The following is a 26,635-nucleotide window of genomic DNA, read 5'->3' on the forward strand; positions in this document are numbered from 1 at the left end:
CTGGGAGTAGATGAAAATCCTGAGAAAACATTACCATCTACCTCCATAGTAGGCATCATAGATGGGGGGGTGTAGATGACATTGTCTTGCCTGGGTTTGTAACATTGAAGGTGGGCACTTGAAGCCCTTTCATTTTATCCTCTATTATCATCGCTCTGGAGAATATCTACATAACGAAGTCATGAGGAAGTTATTGTAAGAAAATAAGAGAAAATGCACAATGGAGGTGATCATGTCTCAAAGAATGTAGAGAGAAGACAATGCATAAGGAGAAAACAGGTTAAGCAATTGTGCTCTCCACCCATGCCCTAGAACAAATTAGAGCTTTGATGGTGACATACTCCGTAGTTTTGAAAAGCTTAGTAATTACCATTAAATAAATAAATAATGAAATTGAAGTATCATATGAAGGTTCAAAGCTAAAAACGAAAATAGAATTTTGAATTTTGAATTGTATACCACCACAATGGGGAGACACCCAATTTGAATGCTTTATTGGGTACAATATGCCAACGAAGATCATATTCTCGATCTCCTCCTTGACTTGCTAAGCATAATAAGGATTCATCAGTTTTAAATAGTCTAGGAAGTCAATAGCATATGTCTGCCCAGTATATTCCTGCTCTCATCACTTAAAGTTACAGTTGGTGGTTCGTTTGGCATCTGTGAATGTTGCCATCGTGTAAAGCTCATAAATTTTCAAGTTCAAGGTCTTTTCTACCCTTCACTCGGCTCTTATGTAGTTGAACCAATAGCTCTATAAGAAAACCATGACAGGTAGTTTTGTGGGTTCTCTAACCAAATGCTCTCTTTCCTTCATTGCTTGAGTACTAACTGTGAAACTATTCATAATCAAACCATCCTCTCCACAACATTTGGTACTAATGGGAGTACATCCCCATTCAGGATGGCTAGCATATGTATATATCAAATTCCTTAACAATGTGTCATATTGATTCAAATTCCACTTGTTTTTTATACTACACAATAATAATCATGTCTCAATATTGATCCTCATTGGCAAGTCAACCATAAGAGGGTTACCTTCTTGTTCATGCACTTTCTATATGTAGACGTGAGATGATAGGTCATAGGTCTTTACACAAAGGATAACATTACCAAAACTCATTAGGAACTAGTTGACACTGAGGTTGTGTGAGCAAATAGTTGTGGGTTATTTCAGTTGCAAACTTGTTGACTCTTAGGAAAGGTTATGTAAGCAAATAGTTGTGGATTGCTTCATTAACAGGCTGTGCAATCACGATTCACGAAGGTGAGGTAGTACTTGTTAGTTTTGCTGTCCTTACAAAGTTACGATATACAAGGTTGAAGCTCAAGCTTCAGAAATGTGCTTTTTCTCAATTCTGCAAATTTGAATACAACCAATGTCTTATTATGAACTACTAATCTAGAAAATGCCAAAATGGCAAAGCTAGCCCCACGCCCCAACCAATGTTAATAATTCCACTATCTTGGATAGTGTGTTCAATTATGTGCCTAAGTGCCATAAGGCTTTTTGAAGAACTAAAGAAAATGATGGCCAACAACTTCATTAACATTGACCAACAACTTCATTAACATCATGGTCTAGTTCAGTTTATTGATGCTTTTAACAAAAGCCATGGGACTCAATACATAACAGATGAATGTGTGAGTAGAATCCTATCCAAGGTTTATAGAAAAGTAGTGATACACAAGAACATAAACCAGAGACATGATTTGCAACACCATCTTCTAGGCCTAACTCTATCACCCTACGGTGTTGCAAGAGAACATGCTGAATTCTGAATGCAAGAATTGGCATAGCTGAGCTAAGAGGAGCCAAATATATTAGTTATAGCGTCGTTGCAAGAGAACATGATAGGTTCTAAATGCAGGAACTGTCATGGCTGGCCTAAGAGTAGCCAAATATATTAGCCCGACACACTGAATCTTTTCTACTACAATTTTTTTTTACTACTATTATTGAAACATTGACAGTAATTTGAAGCACAAGTAAGTTATTTCTACTACTAAATTGTTTGTTATTATCGAGTGGATCAGAGTGTGATCCACCATTGTATTAAGAACCACTAGACATAAATAAGTAAAAGCAAAAGATTATATCATGATACACAACAAAATTATCAAAGTTCTTATGGCCGATTTATATATTACAAAGCTTTAAGGAGTGCAAGGGCTTAGTCGACACCCAGATAATAAAATGGCGCCAAGGAAGGCCCCCAGAGCAGGTGGGGGGGCATGACATGATGTAATTAATGTACATATATATGGCTTTCCAAAGTCACATAGAACCAAAGATAGCCATTATAGTTAGATAAGCTTCCCAAAAGCAGAGTATAAAAGAAACGCCCATGAGCTCAAATATATAAGAATAATTGTTATTATTATGAAAACCCAAAGGGTTTTGATCTATTTAGTGGGAACATCAGTAAACCGATTTGACCTTGATGAGACACTGACCATTGCTGTTTGGTGTAAATGCCTCATGCTTTGCCCCATGCTTAGTTGAACCATCTCAGATAGCATCTTTTTGGCAGTTGATTGACCATCATCCACCTGAGAAGTCATGTCATAAACTATGCTCTTAAGCATGGCTGAAGCAGATGCTGATGCAGACGCTGAGGCCGATCTTGATGTGGATGCCGTCGGTGGATTCCTCAGAAGCTTTAATAGCTTCTGAGCTTTTTGTTTTGCACCTGCTGTACCCTGCACTGTAAGCTCGAGGAGACCTGGGATTGCCCCTTCTTGTAGAATTGCATCCCGATACTTACACCGGCCACTCTGGCACTGACACATGGCAAGCAGTGCACTCACTGCGTGCTCCCGCCCTTGGATAGACCCTTCTTCCAAAACCTCTACTAATGCTAACACCCCACCCCCCTCTGCCACTATCTCCGACCTTGCGTCCTCAAATATAGTCAAAGATTGCAAAATCCCCGTAGTCTTCTCTGCCACTTTTGAAGCTTTCTTGCATTCTTTCAGGAGCCAAATCAAAGGCGATATGGCTCCAGATGCGAGAATCGAGCCAAGATTCTCGGAATGAGTTGAGAGGTTGTATAGGGCCATCACAGCATCCACTTTGCCTTGGACACTACCATATATGAGCATATCTACCAAGAGCGGAGTCACCCCAGAGCAGCCGATTACAAGCTTGTTTGCATCGGTTGCCGAAAGAGTAAGAATAACAACGGTTGCCGATTCTCTAAGGGTTGCATCAGCCGATCGCATGAGCTCAACAAGTGGTGGAATCGCACCAGCTTTTACTATCTCCATCTTGATCCTGAAACAGGATATTTTCATCAAATATGCAATAATTTAGCCTAAGGTGATAAATAGTCAAGAGCTATCAAGATTAGATAAAATAAATAAATTGGACCAGCCTACCTAAAGGAACTGTTTCATGTCTACATAGAAATCTCACCTCAAATTGTAGCAAACCAAAGAAGGCAAATTTACTATGCCTTTCAATGTTATTAGCACTTCGTTATGAGCAAAAAATACAACCAAATTGAAGAAAAGATTGCAAAAGCACTTCTATGGAACACATTTTAAAAAAAAACACTCTCACGTACATCAAATGTACAGCAAACTACACCAAATTTAGAACAAATTTGATAAGCAAATTAAAGAAGGATGATATTAAACTTGTCTCCATACCTTTCATTTCGAAGTGCAAGGCTGAGGAGGGCTTGCATGGATGATTCTTGAAATTCTGGGCACGATTTCCCATCAAGCATTGAGACTAAGGGCTGGAGCACGCCTGATGCCACAAGATAAGCTTTCTTCTTCTTCGAAGTCGAGTTGGGAAGCTTCTGGATCTCACTGGCTGCCTTCATTTTTGCATCCTGCGACCCATACACTAGCGCATACAGAATATTCTCTAGCCCTTGCCGTGTCTTTGAACTAACAGGATATTCCGGGGATTCCAGAGATCCCAAAGATTCGTCGAGGAAAAGATTCTTATCTACATCACCCTGTTCCATAGATATATGTACCGTGTGTTTATGTGTGTGTGTGTGTGTGTGTGTGTGTGTGGTAGTTCCTCTGTTAAACCTAAATTTTTGCAACAAGGATAAAGGATTTAGGGTTTGTTAGAGGAACAAAGGTGAACAGGGTATAACCTTCCCCTTGTCTAATATCCTGGAGATTCCAGATATCCTGAACATTCCTCGAGGAAATGATTCTTCTCTATATGTCCTGTTCCATAAATATGTATTATTGTCTGTGTGGCGTTCTTCTGTTAGCCCTAATTTTTTTTGCAAGAAGGTTCTAGGGTTTATTGGAAGAAGAGTAAGGAGAAGGATAGAATCTTCCCCTTGTCTAAGAAAAAGGAGAAGGGAACCATTTGATCACATCCAATAGCTGCACTTTTCCTTCTTTTAGCGTCCTGACACGACAGAAAAATTAGGGTTCCATGACCCAATGCTTTGTTTTGCAGTTGCTTTGCTTCAGGGCAGATCCAAGGAGCTATGGAGTTTTTCAAGAGGCTTGGAAAGGCTATACACACCGAGGGAGGGGAAGCGAGGACCGAGGAAGAAGAAAGAAACGAAGACAAAAAAGAAAGAAAGAGGCAGAGCAAGAAAAACAGAGCTTTTATTAAGAGCCCATCACTACTATTAATGATAACCCTCTTCGCTCTCTTTCTCTCTGTTTCTTCTCTTTGTTCCCAAAAGCTTAACCACGGTTAAGTTAAAACTTAACCATTGTTCATTTCTAACTCAACCATGGTTCCTCGTGATCCCTCCCCTCCGAATAGCATAAAAAAACAATAAGTACAACAAAAGAGAAAAGAAGTGTAACTTCCACTTGTATATAATAATAAATTAAGGCCATGTTCACATGAGAATCAATAGTAACCAACGAATTCCCCCCCAAGCCAATGTACAAAAAGGAAACTCAGAATTACCCTCTCAAGTTTCCAAAATACTTCTATTTTTTTATCCCACCCTCCTCCACCTGCCCTTGACAACATGGTATCGAGCCTTCCATGCAAGACAAATTCTATCCAACCATGTCTATTAGTCTTTGATTATCCTAGTCTTGATGAGTTTTTGTTCTTTACATTGTTGGATTCACATCCACATGCACCCATAGCAATGGAGTGGCTTTGAATTGACCTTCCACGTGAAAAACTGGGGTGGGTTACCCATGTGTATAGTTAACCATGCATGAATGACTTCTTCAAGCAAACACTTAGGTTAGATTCCAAACTCACATGCCTTCAAACATGGAACAATTCAAATTCTCTTCCACATTCATGAGATGTGGAATGTCATCAATGATCATACCATATGATATAACCATTCAATCTCCAATCAACCTACTTTGCTAAGTTCATCTTCCCTTAGGAGTCCCTTAGGCTATGATATGCAAACATACTTACCTTCTTCGTATTGAGAAAATAATAAAAACAACTTTCCCATGGCCATGCAAACAATGCACACCACTAGGTACCGAAGGGCATATACCAAGATTCAAACTTGTGCCATCAATTTCTATTAAAGTTGTTTGATTATAAATAATTATGTTTATGTCAAGACCACATCCGCTTATAAGACCTTTCTTTGAGCCCATTATCTCTATGTGTGTTTGAATTCACACCTTGCACCTACGATATAGTATATTTTCTTGGTTGTCGCATTCCAAAAGTTAAGCAAAATATGTATTATGCTCCATTTTGGGGGGGATGAGTTGTTTAGTATAAACATTGCCACTTAAAACGCAATGATAACAAGCACTTAGAGGACAAGTTACAACACTAGCAAGTTAGTTTTCTTCACTACAATGACTCGGTTTGGTAGCTTCAAAAAATACATGCAATCAACTTATCCTAATATTGCGTATTCCATGTTTGAGCACGTCAACATTATTGACTCACTAAAGTTCCATTGGGATGTGTCAGAATCCCTTTATTTTCAAATTGCAATATTAGAATGTCTCGATCAATTGGGACATGTTAAAGTCTTTCTATATGTCAACATACAGAAGTGGAAAAACTTGATCAATGTACCAACACATGCATTTGGGGCATTGTCTGTAATTTTTCTACGAGAAAACAACTTGAATCAATTTACATGGCCAACTATGAGTAAAGGCTTTTTAATTGTATTGTTTACCTTGGTAGGTACATGTCACATAATGTTCACCTTGTAAAGAGTTTTATTAATCCTTCTTTCCATTGGGATGGTAAACTCCAAGCCTACCAAGATGTCGCATTGCTTACCAACCTTTAATAATATTACATATGTTTTGGAAGAACTCAAGGTAAACTAGAGAGTTGCGTGTCATGTACATGTACATGTACTTCTCTAATGTTGAGTAAGCCATTGGCACACACACACACACACATATAGAGGAATGAATCAATTGTTATGATTTAATTAATGAACCAATAATATAAAGTGGTCATAGAAATGTACTATGAGTCCATCTATGGTTTTTGGCTAACAAGACATTGCCTCCTTCTTTACAATTGATCTATGTAGGTGCATACATTCATTATGTGTAAAATGCACACAAGTATACATAGAAACAAATAGCATATATTATCAATAAATTAATCATGACCTTAAGACCATTCTAATTTTAATTATGACCTTATATTAACATGTAAAGTAGAAGGTTTATGCCCTTGAGGTCACAAATTTGAGCTTACTATTAGCTGCAATTCAATCCGGGTTTTATTCAGCTCATCCAAGAAAATGTAAACTCAGACCCAAAGTATGTTACAATATTATAGGAGAAGATAGAGTATTTATCCATTCGTAAACCAGCATATAAATGACACATGTCAAATATCTTAGGAAGAGGAACCATGGACCACTAGAGAGTAAAAACAAAAGCAGCTTTACTATTATTAATCAATAATATTACAACTTGTATACTTCTCGAGACATGGTTTGAAAAGTATCGCACCCGAGATTGACACCCCCTCCCCCCCTTCCCTTTTGATGTTTTAATTTGGCCTAGAATGCCTCTCTTTAGTTATATTGTTTTAGGGATTGGGATTTCACCATAGCGAAAATGAGGTTGGGTACTTTTAACAAAAAGTTAGCAATAAAACATTGAAGCACTATGTTACTTTTTTTCCGAATTTCCATTGCTTTGATGCATGTATTTTGGCAGGATCCTATTAGAAAATAAGTCTTTGAAGATGTCTTTTGTCCCTATTATGGTCAATTTACCACTATTGCCCCACAAAATAACCTTTCATCTCACATTAATCACATGTGGTGGCATGTGCCCAGGCCTCTTTGGAGCTCGTTGTTCTCTCGTTTCATCTTGTTATAGTTGCATATTACACGCAAAGTCTAGTACAACAACACCACACATACTTGCTCCACAAGAAACGTATGAGACATCACTTTCTAACTACACAACTCATATAGAAGGGTAAACGTGGTTGTGTCTATCACATAAGAAACAACTTCCACATCGAAATACGTTCTCTCAAGAAATATTGATTCATAGCATGTGTTTGAATTCTATAACAAAAATAATGATTGCAAAGAGAAAGCAAAAAGTAGAGTTACACATGCCATACTTTTATAGTCACTATCCAACTTCATGAGGAAAATGACCATACTATTGCATAGCAATGTGTTGGAGCATTTCCAATAATTGTTGCACTAGAAACATTACAGTAAGTGAATATCAATTTGTCAAACCATTAGGTTTAAACATATAGTTTATGCCAAGATGAAGTTAAGTGACTACTAAAATTATATATAATGTGTTCAAATGTATAGTTTGGAAGCAATCATGTAAAGACACTTGCGCCTCAACCAATCTAACATAATATTGCTTAGAGATTCACAACCACACATTGAAAAAATAAAAATCAGAAATGCATGATGGTAAAGATATATATATGTGTGTGTGTGTGTGTGTGTGTGTGTGTGTGTGTATGTATGTATGTATGTATGTATATCATTTTAAAGTTCTATTGTTTCAACATTGGTAATTATAGAGAGTTTGTTTGTATGTTTTGTTGGAGATCATGCACAGTGACACTTCACAACCTAAACTATCTTCACTTTATTTCACTTTCGACAACCCAATGGATCATAACAAGAGCATTCCCTTTGTCAAATGTATGTAAACATTATTACAATCATATTTTCCATCACTAATATTTCGTGCATATCCATGGCACCTAGCATGTGCAAAATGATATGGATTTTTTAGCTTTCCCCTTAATATAATGAAATGATGATAAGAAAGGACATTGACACCACAATTGTGAAGGATTGGTAATTCCTAAAACAATTGTAAACCGAAAGGGCTTCATAAACTTATATTCGCTTTGAGGTGCCATTGACCAACGAAGTGTCTTCTAAAAAAAAATCATAACAACATCTTGATTTCATAAATGTTGGAAAGTGTATAGATATGCATTCATAATAAGCTGAAAAAAATTAAATTATTTTCCTAAATATTGTGATAAAAACTCAAATAACTATGTACATAATAGAACAATAGTTTTTATTTGGAGCTAGGTTGCAAAAGACATTGTGAATGTATTAGAAACAACTACACCAATTTTCTCTCTTGCTTCATCATGTCCCAATTTAAGAAAACAAAACTGCCCTAAAAAGTCTTGAAATTTTGAAGATACTCCAGAGTTCAATGGAGGGTAACATAAAGAAAGTATGGTGATAGTGATAACCTAGAAGAATGGCATGTACAAAGGTTATGATTTATCACATCTTATCTTTTCACACCCTCTTGTTACTTCTTTTCAAGAACTTACTTTCTTATTGGCTCCTTTTATTATTCGTAACATGATTATAACCCATACATTCAAGCATTCACAAAGAGACATAATTTGTATGATTGGGTATGAATTTCTTCTACCTATTGACTTTAATTGATACTATGATTTACGTATGTACCAATCGGCTTATTCTCATTAAATCATAGGGATCCACAAACAATGTATATACACATATATCAACAATGACAAGTACAACACACAAAGTGTAAGATATCCTAAGATCTCCTTAAATAATTGAATATTATTGTCCTTACAAAAATAATAATGTTATTGGTATTGTAGCATCTACACATTCAAAATATATTACAAGTTTAATGCAATTTGGCCATATCTTGTAGTTAGAGCATTTGGTGACATTATATTTCAGTTAGAGTAGTTGTAGAATATACATGAGTTCAAAGTTTGGAGGGTGAAATGCTTAAGAATATTTTGGACCTATAACAACCATTATAGGGTTCTCCTACAAAACATATTACAAGTTTAATGCAATTTGACCATATCTTGTTGTTAGAGCATTTGTTGACATTATATTTCAGTTAGAGCAATTGTAGAATATACACGAGCTCAATGTTTGGAGGGTGAAATGCTTAATAAGATTTTGGACCTATAACTACCATTCAAAGTTAATAGGGTTCTAGTACAAATCATCTACTTGGTCATTCACCTATTGACACAAATGTAGGACAAGAAATATACGTGACAAAATAAAGGTGGCCATAAGAACATCAATACCAACATAAAAATGGGTCATATGATTATTGATGTTATGTGAGGGATGCTACTAAGCCATGCTCCTAACAAAATATTTGTGGCATATGCACATGTCTCCAAGTGGCAAACATATGTTTTCTCCAAACAAAAAGCATAGACATTCCATAAATAAAAAATTTCCCCCCATTTCCTAAAATTTGTATTACACAAGCTTCGAAATGAAATTGGTGCTTGGTCTCACACACCACACTGTAAAAGGGTGTGTTAGCATTGTGACACAAAAGTAGTGGACGATGAATTACACGTAGCATTAGAGTGCCCAAGATGCTATATCACTACAATAGGTTCCCCTCACTTCTCACAAAGGAGGACGAATTTTCAATTATGCTCTTGGAACTACAAGTGCACAAATCATCACAAGCAACTTAATGCATCACATCAATTCCCATAAATTTTTGTGGCCCATGGGTTGATAGACCTCTTTTGTCAAATATAGTAAAATTGTACCATATCATATCACCTCTCTACTCCCCTCTAAATACTATATATACAAATAAAACTTATTTACAATTGAAACTCTTGCGTAATAATAATTTGGATTAATAGATACACAAGGTACAAGTCGACTTAGCCAAATGTTCAAAAAGTTTGTTGTAAATATAAAGGATCACATGCTAGAGGCACATTCATAGTTGGTCCCCAATAATATAGAAACATTTTCCATTTAAAAAAACATTCTCAAAGAAGATTATACTTTATTACCAAACCATACAAATGCATATAAACATGAACACAACTTGGTTTTCAAAAACGTCTTTATGAAAATCATATTAATTTTCATTTAATGTTCTATCCAAGAGCACACAAACACTATTACAAAGTCACAAAATAATAAGAATTCTTCGACAAAATTTTGCACGCATCCTTTTTTCGAGGTGGTCACCATTACCACAACTTGCAACTGATAATGATGTACTATCATATTGCATTGAGGTTGCACATTCATTATTGACAAACTTAAGACAACTATGTTGGCGTGCATAACATTAAGAACATGTGGTGTATACAAGCTAGTCAGGGTATTCATTCAATCTCCCCCATGATCATAATACCTCAAAGTATAACAATTTTGCTTGTTTCACAACTTTTAAGTTCTAGATAACTATGGTGCTGAAGTCTTTGCCACATGGAACAATGTCATTACCATACTTCAAAAAGTCTATTGTGCTTCTTAGTTTATCACCATCTAATTGATGGAGGACTTTCACGAATGTTGAACTTGATCTCTTCTTGAGTCTCTTCTAACCATTTTTTAACACATTGGAGATTATCATTGTGATACGTACTTCACAAAACTCTACTATGTAGCTTAGTAACCATTATCTAATTGATGGAGAACTTTATCAGATGTTGAACTTCATCTCTTGTTATGTCCTAACCATTTTCGACCATCAAACTCAGTGACACAACTATATTGGGATTTAAACCATGTTCCCTCAAGTGGAACTCTTCATACAACGACCTCAGGTCCTCAATACCTTTAATTAGTTAAAAATCCACCCTACTTGTTAGCACCATGTTAAAATACACTTCATGATGTATAAAACATTGAGCTCCCCAAAGAATATATCCTTGTATCTACCTATAGTTAGCTTCACCCAATTCTTAGCTCCAAGAAACACCTATTACACAATGGTTACCAATTTGATGCACAATTATAGTGTGATGATGACTTGCTCCAAATTCCTATAATACAAAAGCACCTCTTGCTCCCTCTACTTAACACATGGATTCATTTATACACCACGAGGATAACAAATGAACTATGTGTTCACCAACTCACTATTGGAAGCCAACCTACTGTCTTATTGACTCGCTCATCTCTTTGTAAAAACAATTTGCAGTGAATGCGGGAGTGTATAAGATGCCCGAAATCTTTTACCTAAATTGTTGCTGAGATAAACCCTCAATGTAATTTTTCATGAAAGAAGTGCACAAAAAATGAATTTGAAAAGCATTCCCCTTCATGCTTAAATCAAAACATTCACAAATACCCAACTAAACAACTTCCAAGAGCACATCAAGATATTTAATCAACCGAAGACTAGTAAGACCCGAAGAGAGAAATTAATAACAGATAGAAATCTAAAAGAATGACTACACCATGTGACAATGCCCCTTTGGGTACGCAGTGGAGCAATAAGTCCTTAACATGTGGCTGGCTAGAAGCATCCTTTCTGGAAATGCAAAGAGCTCTTATCCAATCAATAACTTAGAACATCTATAATCCTTATTCTAGATGACAATAAATTATATAATGAGACTTTGTCATGTACAAGAATAGAGTAACGAATCAATGTTAGACTATTTTTGAGAAAGATGTATATGACCATATTCATGTGTACAATAATTTACAGACCAAAACAAAAAATATTGACCCTAGCTTATATACTTGAGCCGCCTTCCAAAAGAGGTAGTAATAAAATCTCAGAACTCCACACCACTGTTTAGTTGTATTTGAAATGATGCTTGAGTCGGATTTTCTACCGGTGTTTCTACCCGTAACACCAAACCTGCCCTTCCTAGATCATCACTATTTCTTTTTGCATTACTTAGCTGTAGTGATCCAAAAAAAACCGAGTATAATTTCAGCCACCAAACATTGAACAGCACTAATGTTAGATTAAATAACTATTCATGCGGTCAAGCACCAACAACAAAGCCTAGGCCCTTAAGTTAAGAAACACATGTTTTTTTCCCACTTAGATTTCGTGAAAACCCCCAAAATACCCCTAATTTGTAAAAATTACAATACCCAGTGCAGTACCCCAAAAATACCCCTCATTTGATGGGTATTTACTCGAATACCCCTATGTTTTCAAAAATGATCAGAATGCACATGTTTATTGTAATGAGAATTTTGGTTTTTTGTCCCTATATTATATTTGCTTGAAAAGACATAGCTAGATATGAGGATATGGATAGTTCTCAAGAAAGTTCGGAGTTTACGTAAGGTAATGGGATAGGTTGAGTCTTCATGGCAATATGTTTCTTTATTGATAAAATTCCAAAAATAGCATTAATTTGTATAGTAGTGAATCCATACAATACAATCTGGCATAAAAAGGGATGCAGTAAATATCTACTGACCGAGATTGAAGCATATGCAGTTGGTTGTATTGTTAACGCACATCCACAAGCCCAACTAACCCTTTCTTTAGGTGAATGCATAAATTCAGCTTTCCATCCTGCATTTCTCCCACCTATGGTGGGTGTAACCCTGGAAGACAAATTTTATTTTAAGACTTATTTCAAATATAAGACTTACTTATCATAGAGCTATATTCTATACATATGACATATAACAATATCATAATATCCTACCGAAGTTCCACAGTTGGCCGGACTATCATCCCTGACCTTTTCCAAGCCAATGGTTGTAACAGATCAACAGACAAAGCTCTTTCTGGAAGTTGTATAGACGGTGTAACTCTTGTTCCCCACCTCATCTAATAACATAATAATATAAGGAAAGTATAAACATCAGTAGGCACATACTGCGTTGCATTTCATCCTCTCAAAAACTTTAGAATTTATATTCCACATGATCAAAACATGAATTTAGTCACAAATGCGTCAATTTAAGCTATTTTCTCCCATCTGTGTCAAGATACTGGACATTTCATATATGGATTGAAACCACATCTGGATGTTTTATACTAAGGAGTTGGCAACTTTGAAAGTCCTCCTTGAATGTTTGTGAATTAGATTACATAGATTCTGTGGCTATGCGTGGTATATTCATCCTTCAGATGAAATTGCGATATATCAAATTTAAGTTCAAACTTGGAAGACAAAGTTAAGATGCATGGACATTCGTAAAAAACAAATGTATAAAGAAAGTTTATGCCAAAATTAGTCATGAGGGCTATAAGGATAATCAAAATTCAGTGCAAGTTAAAACAAAATGTGAGCAAAAGGGGATTGAGGAGAAAACAAAGTTCGACAAAAATGATGATGTAACAAATTATTATGTTCAGGATATGCTCTCCTGAATGTGGACACCTTTGAGGACTATGTTACATTTAATGGCACTAGTATGCAGCATGACTATGATGGACGCCATGAAGCATGAGTTAGATGCAATACACAGTAATGGCACTTAAGTTTTACTGGAATCTGCATAAACATCTACATAAGACTGATAGGAGCAAGATGGGTATACAAAATAAAGTTTCTTCCTACTACAGAGGATGGGCTACACTTCTTCACAGCATCATGTTCCAGAAACATGATTGCCACATTCAAGTTTGTCATTGCAACTATATGTGATGGGTCATGAAATGGTCTAGCCATTGCCAATTTGATCCATATTGATAATCAGTAATAGGTTGATGTACTGTTAGGATTTGCATGCCAAGGGCAATTGAAGATGCCTACAAAATCCTTTTCACTGAACACTACTTTGTAGATTCGTCGCTGAGCTGTGATATAGCTTGGGGATTCTCACACATCGATTTTTCATAATCCTATGTTTTTGTTTAAGGGATTGTTTTGGAGGCCAGCCTATCATGCAAGACTCTACGTGCCATGTATCAGATTTCAAGTTAAAGAACATGCGCAGTCAAAGAGTAATGGTTGATATTCTATTTTTTTGTATACAGTTTGTGATGTAAACAAGCTTGATTTTGTTTAAGGGATTGTTTAGAGGCCAGCCAATCAGGCAAGACTCTACATGCCATGTATCAGATTTGAAGTTAAAAGACATGCTCAGTCAAAGAGTAATGAAAGTAATCTAAATAGATTTAGTTTGCTTGTAGTCTCATAACAACCAATAGAGCATTAGTTGCATTGATTACCCAATAGATTTGTAAACACTCCAGCTGCCCTCCAGTGAGAGCAAAAATGATTTTGTTCAGCAAGGAATTGTTTTAACTTTGTATGCGCTGGAAAAATACCTCTGTAATGATATGCATATTATTGATGATAGCACTTCTTCTATGATACACTACTATCACCATATAACACTGTTACCTTCTTAGAAAAGCTTAGCTTGAAGACATCTGGATGGGCACATTGTGCTTGAAGAAGCCCTCCAAGAACAGGAAAGAAAGCGCTACTGGTAATACCTTCCCCAGCAACATATGTCAATTGACCGTTTGGAAACTGTATATCCATAAATGACTGAAAAGCAGCACAGAATGATTGATATCAGAAAATTATAGTCACAACCTGATAAAGACAAGGAAATAACTAGAAACTTCGAACAAATTCATTAAAGAATAAGACAAACAATTGGATCAAAGAATGCTACAATTAGAAAAACATTCAACTATATTTTCACCAAATCAAAGGATTGGGGAGGATAATAAACTTACACAATTGAAAGGATTGAGACATATCATTGACATTACCAACCACCTTCGACGTTTTGACCACATTGCTGGGCAGACAGAATGCAACCCATTCTGGTCAACATTTCCCACGAATTATGCATAAAAATAAATCCATAATAAACCTTTTCCTATATAACATCAGTGAATATAGAGGTTAATGTAGACAATAAAGCCAAGAACATATAACATTATCAATTGGAATGCTGAAGATGTAAATCCAGTTACTATGCTGATCATATATCACATGCTGCTCTCAAATCTCAAGATAAATAGGCACATTTCCCATGCCCCTTACCAGTATCCATCCTATGTAGGTTAGTTCAACTAGCCACTAAATGGAAATAATCTGTTGTTAGTTGTTATAAATTTTCTTCTTGCCTCTAAACTTTACATCTTACCCCTTTTTATTGTTTTGAGAAAAACTCACCTCAAACATCATTTCCTCAACTGCCCAAGGACAATACCTCTCAAGCAATTGTATGTGCTATTCGATCAATTACGTAGACCCTTTTTCTATCATGTGTTCTATTTGAGCAATCGTAAGGTCAAATCATCCCCTTCTCTATTTCAGGGCTTGAACAGGAGCATTTAGGAGATAACAGAAATTTCGGGGCATTGGGAAAATAAATAAAAGCTTGCGAGGCTTTTGGAGAGCTTTACAACTGCACATGGTATACAATTTATTGAGAAAGTTTGTAAAAAGAATGTAGAAGTACGTACCTTTCTGTCAAACCCATACCAAAGCAAATGTTGCTTTGAAAGGTGGATTGGCAAAAGTAATGTACTGTCACGCACAAACAATAGAGGACCTATTTGGAGAAGAAACAGTGGACTCGAACCATTAGTGGTGTTGCTCCGGCCATGAGTTGCCTCTGCCCGCCATAAGTCTCCTCGAGCAGTGACTGAACTCTCAATTTCCCGAGTTCGACTATCATAAGTGGTGGTCACATTTACATTTCCCTGTTATGTGATATATGATTTCACTATAATATATGACAATCAATGTCAAGGAAACGTATTCATATAGTGCTGATATTCTTGACCCTTCTTATATGGTATAGCATTTCACTAAATCATATCACAACCACCACCAAGAGAATGTATGATGTATTCATGTCATATGAATGCCCTAATCTCCCAATTACTTAACATACCACTGATCTATACCTACATACCCTTAACGAGAAAACCTAGAATAATTGACATGAAACCATTGCTAAGAAACCATTGACATGACATGAATACACTCTCTTGGTATTGGTTGTGATTTGATGATAACGTATAAGTGGACATGAAGGCATTGATATTATTCTATATATAGTAAGGATATTTCATATAAAGGGACATGATATATGCCCTCATGTCCTGTTATATAATATATCATATTACTAGATCAGCATATCACAACCAATACCAAGAGAGAGTAATCATGTCATGTCAATGCCCTCATCCTCCCTTATTTGCCATATCAATACCACAAAAAGTGTCTTCACATAATATCAAGGTCCTCATTCCCTCTTATTTTTTATATCACTGCGCTACTTCAACATCAGACAACCAAAACCAGGAAAAACATTCCATCTAGTATCAGTTCCCTTGTGCCATCTTCTATGATATATCAATTCACTACAACATTCTACAAGCAAATACCAAGAAAATTTATTCATATCATATCAACGTCATTATCCCCACTTATATGACATGTCCCACATCCTCTCATTACATCAAAATACTGCAATCAATACCAATAAAATGTATTGATGCCCTTGTCCACTATTAGATGACATATCATCTTGACTCATCAACACACAACCACCAATAGGAAGAAAATGAATCCATATCATATCAATGCCCTAATCCCTTCTTACATGATTATCATCTCACTACATCTACAAGAAACCATTCAACTCATATAATGCTCACATGAATTACCTGTCTATAAAGTTGGCTTTGGCGGTTGATGAACAGACCAAAGAGGTCTTCATTTGAACCATCGTGAAAGGCACCTTGTTCTTGAGATATAAATACGTCATCTCCAATCCTATGCCTATTATTGTTAACTGGTTTTTTTCTGATCCCACACGAACCCTTATGCAAACATGTAGTGTCATTATCCTTTTCAATCCAATCCAAACAATCCTCTTCACAATCACTTTGTACATGAGAACCAGAGCAGGAGGAGGAAAATCCACTTTGAAAAGATAAAGGTAGATTCTTTGTAAAATCATTAACAAGGCCATTTATGCGAGCCCCTAGCTCCACCCTTGCTTGGGCTAATACTTTTCCTATCTCATGTAAACCATCAAAGTCATGGTTCATAGACAACTTTACCTCTTCATTTGTAAGACTTTTGGCGATAGCATAAGTAGAATCATGGTGGTTAGTAGATGTCTTCCTCTCTGCATTTGAGCCATTTTTCACGGTAGAATGAGTAGAATCATGCTTCCTAGATGTGTTTTTCTCTTTTTTGGAGCCATTTTCGTCAGTGGGATGAGCCGAAATAAGCTTCATAGGTTTTTTCCTGTCTACGTTTGAAGCATTTTCAGGAGTATAACGAGTGGATTCATGCTCCTTAGAAGTCTTTTTCTCCTGCTTTGTGCGCTTTTCGTTAGTGGGTTTTGTATATTCATGGTTCACCGACATGTTGTTCTCTTTGTTTGAAGCATTTTGAGCTGTAAAATGAGCATGATCTTGCTTCGCAGATGTATTGTTCTCTTTCTTAGAACCATTTTTAGCAGCAAGACGGGCATAATCATGGTTCATAAATTTTGTGTCCTCTTTACCTGAACCATTTTCAGGAAGATCCGCTGTCTGAAGCTTTCCCTTGTTTACTTGAATCTTATTGAAGAAGAGAAAACTGGATTTTAAAGAAGGCCTACCGATCCATGGCCATGGCCACGAAGAAGAAGATGCCATATCTTCACAACATTCTCCATTTGAAGCTGTATCACTCAAAGTTACGAACCGATGTCCTGACTGCCGAGAGGAAGAAGGATATGACGATGATGACAAAGGAGAAGGTCGGAGATTGTTCTGAAGAATGCCTCTGAAACCCTGCGCGAGTGAATGAAAGCGTCCCGCTATATCCCGACCTTGTCTTTGAGCTTCTTCCCATCCTCCCTCCATGGCTGGAACAGAGAGACAGGGAAGCACGGAGAGAAGAGAGAGTGGGAGATGCGTCCAGCTCTGAAGGAGCCTCGTTCATCAATCGAATCGATCTCTCTCTCTATATATATATACATATATATATACTGTTATACTGTTATACATACATACATACATACATATACTGTTATACATATACACATATACATATGCATGTATGTATATACATACATACACACACATATTTATGCATACATATATATACCTTTGCTTTGCTTCTTCCGATTGTAAGTAAGCATCACCACCCTTCTCCTTCCTAAGTCATGAGTCATGAGCGAGCGAGCGACATCGGAAATGTGTCAGGAATTCGTGGGAATTACAAATACCATCCTTGTGGGAAACTAAACTTGCTTTGTTATACATACATACATACATACATACATACATGTTTTACCCTCCTTTATATGCCTCCTTAACCATGCGGACACATGATTCAGCCTATTCCCCATCTTATTGGCTCCCTCCCCAAGACACCACCACTGTACATACTAGTGATGCTCGCCCCCGAAAAGTAATAAGATAGCCCTTCCTCCCACCACCCACCTATATCCCTCTGAGGAAAACATTGAACAGGATGGATGTGTCTTCCTCTCGTTGCCTACCCAAAAAGAAATGACTGGGATGGTGCTTTCTAAAGGATGAAAATGCTCAAAGATGTTTGAAGATGCAACCCCAAGCACAACTTTATATCTCTCCGTCTTTGCCACGAAAAGATGCCCGTATTCAAAAACCCATATATTGGACACGGATTTGATAGCATTACATAAATATAACTATGTATCTAAATAAATTTAACCCACTTTGTTCATCAAGATTGAAATTTCATGAAGTGTGTGGGATGTGTGGGATAGAGAGACGTCTTTCATCAAGTAATGTAATGATCTTGTAATGTGTGATGGTCATAAAGTTCTCAACTTTGGCCCTATCTATTAAGAATCCAAAAAAGGTGTAAAACAATGTTCTCATAAAGTTGAGAATTGCATCAAGAGGTACAAGAATGTTGGAACACTTTCGCATCGTGGTGTAGCATGTAATTTTGTTGTGGTTCTTAGTGGAGAATACATATATGCCCCCTCCCACCTTTTTATCTTGATTAAGTGCATTAATTAGCTAGTAGATTTTGGGCATTTAGTAACATATCACTTCTTTTGCCACCACAAACAAACTCTCCCAGGTTGTACTTGGATTGTCACTCTTCACCTCAATCTTTTGTTGCCCATTGCCACAATGTCCCAAACAAAACTTGCTTTCTATCCTTTGAAGGTAACCAATCTCAAAACTCTACTTTTGCTAATGTTCTATATTATGTCGAGCTTGGAATCTATTCATATGTTTATATTTGTGTTGAGGATGAATTCATTGCTTTGGGTTGGCAAGGTGGAGGCAATGTAGTAAGGCAAAGTTCACACATGTAATTCTTTTTGCCCAAGAATTTTGTAAGAACTAAGCTTTTGTTGTCATATTTGGAGACAACTAATATTGTGTAGCAATAATGCTTTTCATTGTTTCATTCGGAATCGAAGTGGGTGCCCATGCATAGCATATTATGGCCCAATTTCATCCGAGTATATTCTAAATTAATTGCTCGTGCTCTTGTTGTTGTTGAGTCTTGCGGCATGCTATTGCTCACTCTAGCTTTGCAAAAATGGCATGTCCAATTGAAGTACTTGAAAATATTTGTTTGCTTTTAGAAAATGATTAAAATTGTTATTGGAAAACTTCAAAACAAAGGTGATTTTGCAAAATAAATTGTAGAAAATGGTGTATGTTATTGGTGTGGCCTCGATCAATCCTAACTATATATATTACTTCAAATTGTTGAAAGCTCACTCAATAACTTCATAAGTTTTATCATTACACCACCCGTTTACTTAGTTACTCGGAAACTCCATAAGTTTTAGTACGCCGTCATTCAACAATTCCAAAAGTAAATTTAACCCTGTGCAAATATTCCAAAGGCTAGGACTATATGTAGTCACTCGATGTTCAATTGTGCTAAGATAAACGCACACAAAAGTTTCCTTCCCTCAAATAGGCATTGTAAGTATAGTTGTCCATACGATATAGCTCTAGCTAGAAGTCTCACATGTACATGGTGATGTTCACTCGATAACTCAAGATAGAAAGCTCACATGTATCCAATGCACATTACTTGCTCCAGGAACACCTCTAGAAGTGTCACAATTATGTGATGTCACGTGAAGTCTTACGTCATAGATTTATCTCCTCTGAACAATTTTTGCTATGCTTATCCAACAGATAGTTGATCTTGGAGATATCTATGGGCTTTTCTACCCCCATACAGAGTACACATAATGTGTGAACTTTGTCCGGGGGTGATGTCCTATGCCCATGATCACTTGCTCCTTGTGGCCATGCCTTCTCTATCTATGTGTGTGTGCAATCATATGTTACCGATGTCTTTTTGTAGGTCACTTATTAATAATAGCCTTCACTTTGCGAGCTAAGGCTTTCAAGAACACAACAACAACGGAAGAAGAGTAGAACAATAATATTCTCTTTTCTTGGCCAGATCGTTAAGGGTTTTGATAAACACAGCCTCTATTTCTGGTTAGGGTTAGGGTTTCAAAAAACACCTCCCTCTCTCCGGTACGGGCTTCAAACCTCTCTCCCTCTCCTTTCAAAAGTACTCGCAGAAGCTCTCGGCTATGGCGGAATCGAGCACAGACAGCGGGCCCGAGATTGTTAACGAGCAAGCTGTTGCAGGTCGATGGAGCGCCATGAGATCAGAGCTCAACCAACTCTACTCCAAGATCACAGAGCTAGAGATGGAATTAAGCGAGCATTCTCTTGTCATCTCTGCAATCCAACCTCTCGACAAAGATCGCAAATGCTTCCGAATGATCGGTGGAGTTCTCGTCGAACGAACCGTCGGGGAAGTCTTACCTGCTGTTCAGCGTAACAAGGAAGCTCTCCAAGAAGTCATAACTCGACTTTCAGAAGCTCTTGTGAAGAAGAAGAAGGATCTCTCTGAGTTTGAAACCAAGTATAAGATCAAGATCAGGAAGACGGATGAGATCGTTGGTAAAGATGAAGACCGGAACAGAGAAGGATCCGCTCAAGGAGTACTTGTGGCAAATGCATGAATATTTCTTCAACGGATTGCTTCATTGATGGATCGATTCTATGCATATTTTCAGCAAGTCTTCTGATATCTGAGAAACATTGTTCAATACACCAATTAGATTATTTCATCGGTTTTCTGTGCACTTTTTTTGTGTATGGAAATACTTGCGTCTCGGTTGCCTTATCTATGTCAAGGAGCATATCTGTTCTTTCCTACTTCCTTTATACCATCTAGGAATTTTAGAATCTTTGTCTATGCGGTATCTATTTGGCAAGTATTTTGATCTGTGTAACATTGTTTCATACAGAGTTTGAATTACTGCAACATTTCGTGTCTCAACAGCTTTGTATTCGTAGTAGAGAACGTTTGCTGCACAAAAACTTGTTAACTGAGAAGCTTCTTCTTCGATATTATTTAAGAACTTGAGAAACTGTGCATTGTTTGTCAAAATATCTGCATATATGTGGTAAGTTTTGTAATCTCTATAATCTCATTCCCATACTTTTGTTTTTCATCCTGTCTTTTCGTCCACTCCTGGTTTTTATGATGATTCGTTTGTAGATTTCTCAAATTGAGATGAACCTACTTTTAGAATTTCCTTAATTCACTTAGGTCTTTTAAGTTGGTAGTTTCATATTAGATGACATCACATTCAAAATTTCCCTCATCCACTCCAGGGTTTTGTCATCTGTAGTCTCATATTAGATAAAATCATATTCCATTCTTCGCTTGTTTACTTTTGGTTTCTCCTCGTCAACAACTTAACATGGATTGCAGGAATGATTTCCTACTTGTAAAGGACATGTTTATATATGCGTGGTTTTATGCTTCTCACAAGTAACATCATATATGTTTCTTAGATGCTGGTTGTCTGTGCTTTTAATGCATCTTGTATTTATTTTTATGTTAAAGTGTGATGGATTGTGTATATGGTTCTTATATGTGTTCGTATGCTTATGTTTTATGATTTTATGTTGTGCTTTTATGTTCTATATATAGTTCTTATATGTGTTCGTATGCTTATGTTATATGATTTATGTTCTATATATGGTTCTTATATATGTTATTTAAATACATGACCTTAATGCTTTATTCCTACCTCAGAGAACATATCTGAGGATCTAAATCATAATTAATGTCAAGATAAACAATATTAAATGCTGATAGTTCCCATGGATCCTATAGGGAATTATCTGTTGATACACACTACTTTATGTGTTGTATACACTCTTGTTAATACACGCTTCCAGATATGTGCTTATATTAATCCCATGCAATATGACAAATGCATTCTCATAGTTTTTGTCTTGGATGTAGTTCTAGTGAATAGATTTAATAAACTACCCTAGTGAAGTGTATTTTCGAATGGAGAAGAAAGCGTTGGGTCTTACTAAAAACATGGAAGCGAGATTAATTACGTGTATTGGCTTCTGAAAGGAAAATACCGTCATCCTCAAATTGGCTTCCATGTTCTGTTTTCTTGTATGTTTGCAAAATTGATCATGCGACATCAATCTTCTGGTGAAATCATAGAGATTGATGTTATGCAAATTCCAATCTTTCTTCTTGCAATCATAAAGACCCTAGATTGAGACACGTACTTGTTGCATTATGCATACTCTTCATAAACTTTCGTTCCTTCTGGCATGGTAGGAGCCCATGTTTTCACACACTAAAAAAACATTTACATTTCCATGTCATGACAATGCGCCTCTATTGTGTTGGGTAGCATCCCCTTCGGCGGCACGGCATGGCATGCACGCACTTGTCTTCCCGCATTCCGTTTGCTGAGCGCAAAGCGTCGACAAAGAAAGCAGCTACCTTTTCATTATTATACTGTAATCCCAGCGCAAACAAAAAAACTGCTAATATAGTCACACATTTGCTTGTTACTAAAATCTTTTCCTTGAGTAGTAGTTATATTACATCCACTCGTAACCTACATATTTAAATATTGTCTTTGTGATACATTCCTTTATACGTTGAAATGTTCTCTTGATTTTGATCAAGTTTATTTGGACATTCTTTACCTCTTTTTCTTTCATGTATGATAGTTCTTTCAATGAACATGATTTCTTATGCTTGTCGTCTTAATCTTGTGCATTTTGCGCACTATGTTATGAATCATGGTACATGAAAGTGCATCCCAAGTAATTTCGAATTCATATAATTGGATTTTGTAGAAAGTCTCCATCTAATAATTAATCATGAAAGTGCCCTATCCATCATTCATTGGTAAGTGCCTTCTGAATCAGCTCCAAGAATTCATTAACATCATATATCCTATCCATCATCCATTTCATAGATATTAGTTAGACCAATAACACAAGGTTTGCTAATTGTCCTCTCATGCCATGGCCATGCATCTACTTCTCCACATGGAGAAATTGGTGAACATTTCTCAATTCAAGCCTATGCTATTGTTGCGTTTTTTAAGTCTCATAATTATCCACACAATATGTGCATTGTTACAAATGCTTTACACTCACAACATTATAATAGAGTTAAATGTTAACTTACAGAAGATCAAGTTATTGTCCCTTAACGTGTACACATTGCAAACCTTGTTATTGACAACAAAATCGATCAATCCCTATCAAATGGTAAGGCATTCGGGGTATCCACTACTACTAGGCAAAAACATCATAGACAAGTTGAAGGTGAATGTGTACTGCAAACAATAAGACAAAATTTAAGCTACTAGAAAAATGTAGCATACCCAATGTTTCAATCAATTTTCATAGCATATATATAGTTATATCTACCCTTGGCCATTTGGTTCAAAAAGCACCTTAAAAACACCATGTTAGGTTCAAAGAGAATGTTGGAAGGCAAAACATGTTGGTGAAGGTTTAAAATTGTTGTGATGTGGGAAACTCTACTAAACAAAGTTATTCGGAGGTTTGAATATAAGAAGTTGGAAGTTTCCAAGGAAATTGACAATGCTCATTGACTTGGAAAAGCAAAACTATGGACAAAGATGTTGGTGGATATGCGCAAATGCATGAACTCAAACTTCATTGCATTTTGGACCAATTGCCTTTAGGATACATTATTTGGTAAGCATGGTGGCACTATTGTACGATCTAAATTCACCTCAAATTTGGTTAAAAAATTGGAAGAAAGTCACACAACATATGGAATCAAAATTTGTTAATTCGATTCAAATCGGAAAGTATTGATGTCATCTCTTCCCTTTGTATATTCATGGATCAAAACCTTAGAAGGTCATGTTGTATTTCTAAACAGGGTGTTTTTTAGGTCAAGGATTAATGGTCAATGATAATACTATCTCCTTCAATGTGAGAGCAAATACATATGCCCTACGCATTCTCAAAGTCTAATTTGGCATAAAATAGAGGATTTGATTCATGATTGGGTATCTTCCCACTCTCGAGAGACAAAATCATTACATGATTAGAGCCCAATTGCTGGTTTGGTAACTCTACAAACAAATCAAATTACAACCAACAAGGCATATTGATTGCTCTGCACTTGGTATAGGCATAAATACTACAAAACAATTCTATAATTAATTTTAATGGGGTGAGCGTAGGAACTAGGACAAACCCGTAAGGGCCTATGACATGTGGGAACACATGGTATAGGACATCGATGGTATTTTATGTTTGTCTCATGTTCTTTGGTTGGGGGTGGTCGTTGTTAAGCACCTTAATATATTATCCTCATACAATATCTTATTCTTTTGGTCATCATTAGTTCAATGCATAGTATCACTTCATGGTTATTCATGCGTAAATGCCCACATGTTTTTAACCTAGAGAAGGCATCGCAACACGATGATTCCATGAAGAAGGTAACAATGTTGTTTCCTGGATTATCCTTAGAATACAACATGTTACTTCCTACTATTGGCAACTCCTTTGGTATGATGCTTTACGAGGAGCTAACGATAGCGGACAGGCTAAAGAAGCACCTAGGCCCTCCCTCTATCCGCCTATTGGTGTAAGATATCAACAAACTTCCCTCCAAGATCCTCATTCCCGGGAAAAACGGAATGCGGATTGAACAATGCATAGAAGTGATTGGCGCACCGGGGCAATGTTTTGCATGCAAAAATCTTGGTCATTTAAAAAAGAATTGCCCCACAAGACGTATCAAAGATCCTACGAAGGAGACTCTGGAAGGTCGGGACACCATAGGACATCAGAAGCCTCCTCCACCACGACCCGATAAGGTTGTGATGAAATGGCGAGTGGTGGGAAAAACCCATGTCCTTTGGAAAACTCCACATGCACAAAATCCTCCATCACCTATGAGCCCCAACCGATTTGACCTACTACAAGAGCTCTCCCCCACAGATGAGCATTCCCCTAGTTCTTTCTTAAGCCCCAAGGAACGACCTAAGGTGATACCAAGCACACAAGAGAAATTTCTCGTTAAAGCTTACAAAAGAGGGAAGCGAAGAAGGATAAGTCATGTTAAGACCTTAATACGGAGCTTGAGCGGAATGACACCCAATGCAGAAGCAACAAACTAAGGTAGAAGTTTGAATGTCACGCCTTAGATCGTAGTCTTCCCGGACACAAATGAGTGTGATTCCTCTAGCCAAGACCTTGAACCACACCTGCAAAATGCCTTGAAATGGCTAGGTATAGGGCACAACACAATGGAAAAAATAAGGGTACATGTATCAACGGTACACAATAACGGAGGTCCAACGACCTCAATCTCCTTTCCACTCTTGCTTCCGTCATAGGAAGACTAGTCGAAATCCAAGATTAAAGATACGCTATGTAGCCAAGTAACATGCTTTGTAGCAAAAATAAGAGATGAAGACCTCATGAACGAACTAGAGCAGCATTGGAATAACACTGAATTTTGGTGCATCATGGATGAAGAGGAACCTCATCTTTGCCACATCCACCTGCAGACTATCATAGACACCCAACTAACTCCAAGCCTTTTCTATTTCTATGAGAAGCATGGAGGGGAGATTAAAGCTCACAGGATAGCCCACAAACTCCACTCATGGATGTGGACCATCATTCCATCAATGGAAATGACTGGATGTCTAAATGGTGAGTGCTCCCCACTCACGGCATGTTGTGCAAAGCATCAGGCACAAATGACAATCTCCCACCCCATTCCATGAGTATGAAGATTGTAACATGGAACGTGCAAGGGCTTAGGAGTCGACTAGACCAACAAAACAGATGGAAACTGAGAAGAGATCTTGAGGAATATATATTAGGGGGTGCTGCTAACATCATCATGTTGCAGGAACACCACCTTGATAGTACACTTTCAAAGGACGTTGGAGATCTTTTACGAGGATCATGGCGAACAATTTGGGAGGATGGAAATCATGGTGGTATTTGCACTTTGATTCGGGAACATCTAGCCCAAGGTTTAATACACCAAGAATCACTGATACCTGGAAGGGCACATATTTGCACGTTGGTCATCCAAGGGCTACGCTGGAATTTCATGAATGTTTATGCTCCAAATAGCAGCACAGAACGGGCAAAATTC

General features: G+C 37.0%; 3 protein-coding genes across 3 annotated transcripts; 1 reads left to right on the top strand and 2 right to left on the bottom strand.

Moving 5' to 3' along the window:
* Positions 1-2,111: 2,111 nt before the first annotated feature.
* Positions 2,112-4,528, bottom strand: LOC147858502 (ARM repeat superfamily protein). The gene is made up of 2 exons (XM_087327088.1): positions 3,661-4,528; positions 2,112-3,283 (listed from the first exon to the last, which is right to left on the bottom strand). Exons 1-2 carry the CDS (start codon positions 3,984-3,986, stop codon positions 2,413-2,415), a joined length of 1,197 nt encoding a protein of 398 aa, XP_087183214.1. The 5' UTR covers positions 3,987-4,528; the 3' UTR covers positions 2,112-2,412.
* A 7,246-nt stretch (positions 4,529-11,774) lies between these two features.
* On the bottom strand, positions 11,775-18,088 carry LOC147858503 (uncharacterized). Its single transcript, XM_087327048.1, has 7 exons — positions 16,819-18,088; positions 15,607-15,846; positions 14,869-14,958; positions 14,525-14,674; positions 12,875-12,999; positions 12,641-12,770; positions 11,775-12,106 (listed from the first exon to the last, which is right to left on the bottom strand). Exons 1-7 carry the CDS (start codon positions 18,010-18,012, stop codon positions 11,978-11,980), a joined length of 2,058 nt encoding a protein of 685 aa, XP_087183174.1. The 5' UTR covers positions 18,013-18,088; the 3' UTR covers positions 11,775-11,977.
* Positions 18,089-20,594: 2,506 nt separating this feature from the next.
* Positions 20,595-21,394, top strand: PDF2 (prefoldin 2). Its single transcript, XM_087327956.1, has one exon. It carries the CDS (start codon positions 20,721-20,723, stop codon positions 21,156-21,158), a length of 438 nt encoding a protein of 145 aa, XP_087184082.1. The 5' UTR covers positions 20,595-20,720; the 3' UTR covers positions 21,159-21,394.
* Positions 21,395-26,635: the final 5,241 nt, after the last annotated feature.

This window comes from Azolla caroliniana, unplaced genomic scaffold (assembly GCF_043228905.1).
Source record: "Azolla caroliniana isolate FFs.n. ecotype wild unplaced genomic scaffold, voAzoCaro1.0.p SCAF_11, whole genome shotgun sequence".
Taxonomy (NCBI): Eukaryota; Viridiplantae; Streptophyta; class Polypodiopsida; order Salviniales; family Salviniaceae; genus Azolla; species Azolla caroliniana.

Coding starts and splice junctions, on each gene's coding strand:
- LOC147858503 (XM_087327048.1), bottom strand. CDS start 18,012: ATGGAGGGAGGATGGGAAGAAGCTCAAAGACAAGGTCGGGATATAGCG. Junction 12,771..12,874: donor CGGCCAACTGTGGAACTTCG/GTAGGATATTAT, acceptor TTTGTCTTCCAG/GGTTACACCCACCATAGGTG. Junction 12,107..12,640: donor CTGCATATGCTTCAATCTCG/GTCAGTAGATAT, acceptor GGATCACTACAG/CTAAGTAATGCAAAAAGAAA.
- PDF2 (XM_087327956.1), top strand. CDS start 20,721: ATGGCGGAATCGAGCACAGACAGCGGGCCCGAGATTGTTAACGAGCAA.
- LOC147858502 (XM_087327088.1), bottom strand. CDS start 3,986: ATGGAACAGGGTGATGTAGATAAGAATCTTTTCCTCGACGAATCTTTG. Junction 3,284..3,660: donor CTTGCACTTCGAAATGAAAG/GTATGGAGACAA, acceptor ATCCTGTTTCAG/GATCAAGATGGAGATAGTAA.